General features: G+C 35.3%; 2 protein-coding genes across 2 annotated transcripts; one reads left to right on the top strand and one right to left on the bottom strand.

The window, feature by feature from the left end:
• Positions 1–455: 455 nt before the first annotated feature.
• Positions 456–6615, top strand: LOC129795987 (L-threonine 3-dehydrogenase, mitochondrial). Its single transcript, XM_055837585.1, has 7 exons — positions 456–733; positions 1773–1921; positions 2064–2291; positions 5286–5433; positions 5840–5945; positions 6036–6196; positions 6280–6615. Exons 1-7 carry the CDS (start codon positions 631–633, stop codon positions 6429–6431), a joined length of 1047 nt encoding a protein of 348 aa, XP_055693560.1. The 5' UTR covers positions 456–630; the 3' UTR covers positions 6432–6615.
• Positions 6616–7503: 888 nt separating this feature from the next.
• LOC129795989 (uncharacterized) lies at positions 7504–8330 on the bottom strand. Its single transcript, XM_055837587.1, has 2 exons — positions 8121–8330; positions 7504–8052 (listed from the first exon to the last, which is right to left on the bottom strand). The coding sequence occupies exons 1-2, from the start codon at positions 8328–8330 to the stop codon at positions 7516–7518; spliced, it is 747 nt and encodes a 248-aa protein (XP_055693562.1). The 3' UTR covers positions 7504–7515.
• Between the last annotated feature and the right edge of the window lie 298 nt (positions 8331–8628).

The raw sequence follows: 8628 nt of genomic DNA, 5'->3' as shown, positions 1-8628 counted from the left end.
AATGTGGAATTTTTCCATAGAGAAACGTATAAACTCCTTTGCATTTGAATTATTGGAGTATTTATACATTTATGGCGTTTCTTTTGACTATAAAAATGTCGCCATATGAAAATTTTGCCCCAGATTAATCTAAATTAATTAAATCAACTTAATTTTTGTAAATTCCACAGTTGTTTTGGGACACACTGTGAACATTATTGAGGAAATTGTTCTTACACGGTTTCCCTAACACACTCACCCACATTTCACACAGGGTCATCAAAAAGAATGGAAATTAAAGATGAAGTTTTCCGTTCTTAATTCATTAGAGAATCTTTTAAATTCTCAAAATTATCTAAAGAACAAATTAAAATAAAATCTTTAAATAAATATTATTAGACTTGTTTATGCTGTGGAGTGTCTGTAGATCACCCTATGTGGCATAAATATAGTTTAGAGTTAGAACTATACAATGTAGATGCGCAAATTTCATTAAACCACACCATCCGGACAGCATCCGTGCGTTCTCTCGCAGTTGATTGAATCACACCGAATAAATCGGATGATCTTACCCAATCATTCCCCCCATTAAAATTTGTCTATAAAATTTAATAAATCTTCCATTTAAATAAAAAAAATCTCCACTGTGCCATGCTGTTCACGCGAGTGCTGCAAACACTTCCGCCATCCCTAAAGCAGGGATTTCGGCTACTTCATCAAGCCAGGGGATCACCACCACGAATCCTCATTACTGGTGAGTTCTGAGTGTAATTCATGGTCTACAGTTTTCCGTAGACGAGCCTCCGGAATTTTGAACCCGATAAATTTTTCCTGGCAAAGTGCCAAAATTCCCGCAAAAAAACTTTTCCTCTCGTTGAATTTTCCTGCATTTACAATGAAACTCGTGTTGCCGAGTGAAATGCATCAGGCGTCTCATGGTCACACAGAGTGGATCTCACACACAAATGAGATACCAAGTTCAATGCGATAAAAAGCATACACACAATAAATTACTATTTAATACAAAGTTGCATTATGCAGCTATCTTAAGATGCAATACTGGCACGTGTGTATTCAAGAGAAACTCGATATAAATCGGTTGGAAAATTAAAATTAAAATTAAAGACATTTTTTTCTTTATGTAATGGAAATATTCTTAAGACAAAGAATTGTTTGAGAAACTTTCGAAAAATTCTTAAGAAAAGATCATTAAGGAATCAAGGGTAGAAAATTCATTTAAACCTTTGAATTTGAAAGGATTTCTATAAAAAGTTCCTTACGAATAATATTGGAGAAAGACTGAGAGACTTGAGAAACTTCAGAGATTTTTAAACCAATGAAAAGTGTGTACCAGAAAAACTCAATTAAAATCAATTAGAAAATTAAGATTAAAATTAAAGAGATTTTTCTTTGTGATCTTCATGTGATGGAAATATTTTTAAGACAAATAAGTGCTTAAGAAGCTTTCAAAAATTCTTCTAAAGCTCTTTTAAAGGGGAGAAAATTTATTTAAATTTATGAATTTTAATGGATTCCTTAAAGAATTCGTTCATGAAATTAAGAAAAACTGAGAGACTTGAGAAAGCTCAGCTAGAAGCTTATAATGCAAAAGACAAATCTCCTTAGAGAATAAATCTTTTTGGATCTTTTTTTCTGGTCCACAATTTTCGTTTATTTCTCTTCTGTCTTTTTTTTATCTCTGCATTTTAGGCAAAATCATTTCCTTTTCTTCTTTAAACAATTCTTAAATGAATCTAAATAAATAAAATTCTTTTTTTTTGCAAATTCTCCAGGGGGGCTAGGACAGCTGGGGACCGAATGTGCCAAATTGCTGAGAAGTCATTTTGGGAAGGAGTCTGTGATACTGTCGGACATTATAAAGCCAAGTCAGGCAATTGTGGAGAGTGGACCATACATTTTTGCTGATATTCTGGATTTTAAAGTAAGTTTAAACACGCATCATGCCGGCAAGATGTTTTCACATCGCGTCCACCTATAAATAAATCGTCTTCACGTACTTGCGTCACGCTTCTCCTGATCTTCCGATGTTATTCACGCGTGCTCTTGACTCTTCTTTGATGCAGGGTCTGCAGAAAATTGTAGTGGACTACCGTGTGGATTGGCTCATTCACTTTTCAGCCCTCCTGAGTGCGATTGGGGAGCAAAATGTCCCACTCGCGGTGAGGGTTAACATCGAGGGGGTGCACAATGTCATTGAATTGGCCAAACAGTATAAACTACGTATTTTTGTACCCAGTACAATTGGTGCCTTTGGACCTGACTCACCTAGGAATCCCACACCAAATGTTACCGTGAGTTGATATTTGTTTATTTATTTGTATTTTTAGAGGTATACTAACAATAAAAAAAAAACAGAAATAAGTGTTTACATAACAAAGAAAATTAAGAAAGATAAGAAAAGTTTATCTTTCTGCGAAAGGAAAAAAATATTAGGTCAATTTAATTAAAGGTCAATGTTTCTTTATACACTTATCAAATTCAATAAAAATATAAGAAACTGGAAATAAAAACTACGGAACACGTGAAACAATAAAAATTCCACAGAGAAAAGTAGAAACTTAACCAATTTTTGTGAATTAAATCCATCCCTTTTTCCCATAGGCTCTTTAGGTAAATGGGCTCATGCTAAAGCTACGATAAAACTAACTTTTAACATTTCTTCAGAACACACTAAACTATTGAAGAAAAATCCGCATAACGTAAAAAATCGTTAAGAAGATTTTCTAAGAACACACGAAGCCTAATACTCAGATTGTTAAAAATTTGAAGCCTCTATAGAGCACGTGCGGGAACAAACATTTTTAAAATGTAAAAAATAAGAAAATTAATTTAAAAAAAACGAAAATGGTTGTACAGAACACTGGAAACACTAACGCATATTCTTAAAAATGTAAAAAAAAGAAAACAAAACTGTTTCCCAGAACTTTACAAAAAAACGAAAGTATCGAAAATCTCTAATAAATTGAACTTAAATAAATGATAATTAACAAACTGTTGGTTGCTTTAGTAAAAAAAAAAGTAAATTGAAGGCAGACTCAAAGTTTGAAGTTTTTTATTCTACATTCTTAGCAACATTTCGTTCTTTGTAAAAACTTTATCAGTCTCTTTGAAAAAAAAAATGGAAGAAAATTGCTAATTTTCCTCAAAGACTGATGAAGTTTTTACGTAGAACGAAACGCTGCTGAAAATGTAGAATAAATACCTTTTTAGCTGTGTTTCTTTCAGACACAGCTTTTGTGTACCGAGCAAAATCGAAAGTCGTCAGATCGGGCTCAAACTTGGTATGAGCACGAATTAGGGTCCCCACATTCCAAAAAACGTATGCGCCAAAAAATTTGTTTTCCGGCCGGCCGTCCGGCCGTCCGGAATCAATCGCTAAATTGCGAGAGAACGGTGATAGATAGAGACTTGCGGTAAACGGCAAAGTTTAAAAGTCGACTGGAAGACATCCGATTATGATGTCAAATTTTACCCCCCACCCCTCCGTCCGCCATTTTGAATAACCTCAAAATTTTGTTTTGCCTATATCTCAGCCCCTGTAATAGCTAAAAATCTGAAATTTTTATATGTTGTAGAGGCCATCAATACCTTTCCAACGATACCTCATTTTTGAAAATCGGTCAAGCGGTTTAGTCAATATGGCCGCCACAATTTTTTATCGAAAATCGACCATAACTCGAAAACGGCTTGACCGATTTTGATCAACCCGGGCTCAAATGAAAGATCTCAATAAACCCTACAACTCTCTAGAACATCAGAAGTTTCAAAAATGACCGCTAGGGGGCCAAAAATCAAAAACAAAATTTTCGATGAGTTTTCGATGAATATCTTGAAAACGCCATTATCGATTTGCTTCATTTTTTGATATGTTATAGCTGACTATATTATCTAGCTCCATGCCAAAAATGAAGAAAATCTATGTCTCCGTTCTCGAGATATAGCCTTCCAAAGTTGGCATGTCATATCTCGGGTTCTACAAGTCCGATTTTGATCAACTTAAGTGCAAATGAAAGGTTTCGTGAAGCCCTACAAATGTCTAGAACATTGCAACTTCGAGAAATGACCGCGAGAGGTGCTAAAGTCAAAATCAAAATTTTCGAAAATTTCGAACTCGAATATTTCGAAAATGCTATTATCGATTTACTTCATATTTTAATATATTATAGTTGTGGTTAAGACCTTTCCAACGATAGCTCAAACTCGAAAATCTATGGAGCCGTTCTCGAGATATGGCGTTTTTAAGATTTCTTACGGTATGACTTTTCAACTTTTCCCGACTTTGAGCGTATTTAAACTAATTCGCGTTCTAGTTTGCTCTCACAAAATTGGTACACTGAAAGAAACACAGCTCTCGTAAGCTTGGTCAGCTTACCCGTACATTTATACTTTGAGACTGCCTCCGATTTACTTTTATACTAAATCGAGTTTAGTTTTTGGGAACACGCATCTTTCTTATGTTTACGAACTTAAATTCGTAATTTTTAGAATCAGTTTGAATATTTTTAACAAAACCTTTTATTTATTAAAATGAGATATAGACCAGCCGAATAATTCTTTAAAAGACATATTTTACTATTTATAACACATCGCATATAAGATTATGTATTAAATCGATCCTTTTCATGGTAAAAAAAAATACAATTCAAAAATAATATCAATTTATATTTATTTTTTAATTTGAATTTAAATGGAATCCTAATCGTTTCGAAAAGAATCTCGATTTTTGGTTAAAATAAATAGACTCCTTTAACAAATAATTTGAATGATTTGAGGAAACTTTTGGTAAAGCTTTTTCATTTATTTTTTAATAATTAAATCAACAGTTATAACAGTTGAAATAAATCTACAAAGAATAAATGTTACAAATTAAAACAACTCTTAAGTATCTCTCTTCAATTTTCTCACATCTTTGACACTCAGCAACAGCAATTATGTATTTGTTAAATTACACCTCATCATCATCATCATCCTCTTCAGCACACACTGTCCACACTTTAGCAGCAAATCGTCAATGATTGCGCAGGGCGTGAAAAATAAAACTCTCTCTAATGGGAAAGTCATTATTAGGAGACACGTTAGAGCTCATTAAGATTATAGTTTGCATTTAAAAAAAAAATAAAAAGAATATGATTGTCTTCGATGAGCATGCGCGCATATTGCGTGGGAATTTTGCGAAATTTCCGCGCTTTTCAAGTGCAATTTCCTGCGTGAAATTCTCCTTATAGCGCGCCGGAAAAGCCATTCTATTTGTCATTATAACAGTCTGCTGGCGCTTTCTTTTGCAGATTCAACGACCACGAACAATCTATGGGGTGTCGAAGGTGCACGCTGAACTAATTGGCGAGTACTATCATCACAAATTTGGCTTGGATTTCCGTTGTTTGCGCTTTCCCGGGGTCATTTCAAGTGATGCACCTGGTGGTGGTACAACAGGTGAGTTTAGCTGATGCAATACACAAACATTTTGTTCTATTGCAAGGCTTCTCTTTTGCTGGGGGGAGTGGGCCGTTGAATTTAGCCCAAAGTCACATGAATTTCTTCTCTGTGTGCCAAACAAAGAGATCATCGTTGGGGTTTTTGGGTGAAAGATGCGGCAAGAAGAAAAATTGTTGTGTACAAATAAAATCTCATGGTAAATGATTTCAAACAATGAGGAACATTTAAAAATATGCTGCAAAGACATCGCACAAGATATGATCCAAAAAAAAAAAACGTTTCTACTGCACATCACCTCCCTTTCATGAAAATCGTGACGCAATAAGCCTTCAATTGAATCATACTGTTATCATTTGCAAAATCTTATCTATGAGTTTTATTTTTCTTTCATTTTCATCGCCAGATTACGCCGTGAGCATTTTCTACGATGCCCTCAAGAGTGGGCATTTTGTGAGCTACCTACGACCAGATACACGTCTACCGATGATTCACATTGAAGATTGTCTCAGGTGAGTACCGAAAAAAAAAAACAATCAAAGAGGGGGAAATAATCACGCAGGTGAGATCATGCAAATTTATTGGTTACTAATGCAAATTAGGGCTCTGCTGGAATTTATGACGGCTCCACAGGAGAATTTGAAGAGAAGAGCCTACAATGTCACCGCCATGTCCTTCACGCCCGAAGAATTGGTGGCGGAATTGGCAAAGCACGTACCAGAACTAAGGGTCACATATAAACCCGATAGTCGGCAGCTAATTGGTATTAACTAGCAATCAAATACTTAACTTTATTTTGCGGACGTTCAAACAATTTTTCGTCAATTTTTTTGGATTAATTTTTAGCGGACTCATGGCCTCAAGTATTTGATGACTCGGAAGCACGAGCTGATTGGGGATGGAAGCCAAATTACAATTTGCAGGATTTGGTGGAAATGATGGTGGGCGATGTGAGGAAGATTCTCACGAAGAATGGGCAAATTGAAGCATCAGCATAGTGCCAAAGATTCTATGTGAAAAAATATTTTTCTAAAGCATTTTTCAAACGTTTATTGTTTATTCGTTTCAAAATGAGAATTTTTATCAATTTTTTTTTCAAAAGGTATACGAGTCAAAATTTACTAAAATTTATACAAATTACTATGTATTTTAAATAAATCACGCTAAATTATTTATTTTAAATTTTATTTGAAAATTCAATAATTATTTTAATATTAAAAAAAAAGGAATTGTTCTATTATTTCTACAGTGAAATAATGAAACTTAACAACTATCTGATAACTAACCTGGGCATGAATTCTCTAAGATTGAAAAACTCCCGTGATAAATTCCTGAAGGATGCAGCGCTTTAAAAGAAATGTGAAAACCGGGGAAATCCTACGGGAGTTTATCACGGATGCATTATTTTTCTTTAAGGATCAAGCTCACGTAAAGTTTTCCTCACTTTTTCCCTGCAAAAAGCCTTCGGGAGTTTATCACGAGAGGATTTCACTCTTAGAGAATACAGCCCCTGGATTTGTTCATTGTATGTACGATAATACGCTCGGCATTTTTACTTTGTCTACTTTGAGTTCTTAAAAATGTCTTAAAACGTTTATATTCTATCCTAAAATCGAATAGGTTCGATTTAAGAAAGACTTTAAACTTTTTTGAGTCAAATTTGGTGAATTTTAATTAAGAATTGATTTTTCTGGGCAATTTTTGAAGTAAAATTTTAAAAATTATCCAGACAAATCTGTGTTAAATTCTACAGAATTCACTTCACCAAACAAATTGTGAGTTTGAAAGGGTTTAAATTGACTTCTGTAGAAATTAAACCAGGGGCTGTATTCTCTAAGAGTGAAAAACTCTCGTGATAAACTCCCAAAGGCTTTTTGCAGGGAAAAAGTGAGGTAAACTTCACGTGGGCTTGATCCTCTGAGAAAAATTATGCATCCGTGATAAACTCCCGTAAGATTTTCCCAGTTTCCACGTTTCTTTAAAGCGCTAACGCCTTCAGGAGTTTATTATGGGAGTTTTTCACTCTTAGAGAATTCACGTCCAGGTTGTGAAAGGGTTAATAATCGCTCGAAAGATTTATATTTATTCAATATTCTTAAGCCAATTCTCGCATTTCTCCCGGATGTCTTCCCTGTCATTCCACGAGGACTCCTTCCTTGTCATCCATTCGAGGCGTTTATCTTCAAAAACATTGTACCCAAATGGTGTGACGGGAAATCCATTTTCCACCGATTGCGCATCCAACATCCTCCAAACGGCTGACAAGGAACTATTGTCTGCATCACTCATTGGGGACTTTCCTTGGAGCATTGCGTACATTTCCAGGGGTGACGGGGCTCCCGTTGATAGGGGTTTATCAGGTGACTCCGTGGCGCGACTTACAGGTGCTGGAGACTTAATTCCGCACGATGTGAGCATATCCTGAATCCTTCGTCTAATCCTCTCATCACTCTCCTTGGGCTCTCTCCTATCGAGGTACGTGTAGTTGCGCTTTGTTTGAAAATCCGAACAAATTACCTCATCCGTTTGCAGCTCATTCAGCATCTCTTTCTGCACGGACATGAAGTTGGGTGTAAAGCTGGACATTAGCATACAATCAGCCTCAATCTTGGTCATTCGCTGCAATTGATTAATATTTTTAGGGGAACTTTCACTTCATTCAACCCCTGATAAGGCTGTTCTTTTACCCTTTTCCCAGCAGCTGCTTGTGGCACAATCTTCTCCTCCATATCCGAAAAAGGATCCGATAATTTGCTACTGCAATCAGATGTGTCATTGATGTCGTCCGAGAGATCCTCACTGAGGGAGTCTGCATTGAATTTGAATGTCTTTAACACTTCTTCAGCACGTTTTTTGCGTCTCTCATCATTTACACACAGCAAAGGCACTTCCTCCATTTTTTCTTGCTTAATTGTTTGATCAATACTCGACCTAAATCGGGATTTATTTTTCTAGAGAAATTCTTTCTTATTGAATTGAATTTCCATTGAGCACAACAGGGAAATTGTGAAATTGATAAGATTAAGATTTCTTGACAAATGTAATTCGCCATTCCTACTTTCTAATTAAAGGAAACAATAAAATGGAGTCCAAAAAAATCGCGTCTTCAAAAACAATTCAGAAGAATTTATTGCTAATCATTATTTGCTTTTACGCGCCCGTAGAGGCTAGAATGTCGATATTTTTATCATATTA

This window comes from Lutzomyia longipalpis, chromosome 4 (assembly GCF_024334085.1).
Source record: "Lutzomyia longipalpis isolate SR_M1_2022 chromosome 4, ASM2433408v1".
NCBI classification, from domain to species: domain Eukaryota; kingdom Metazoa; phylum Arthropoda; class Insecta; order Diptera; family Psychodidae; genus Lutzomyia; species Lutzomyia longipalpis.
The sequence above is the reverse complement of the archived record's forward strand: the minus strand, read 5'-3'. Positions and strand labels throughout refer to the sequence as shown.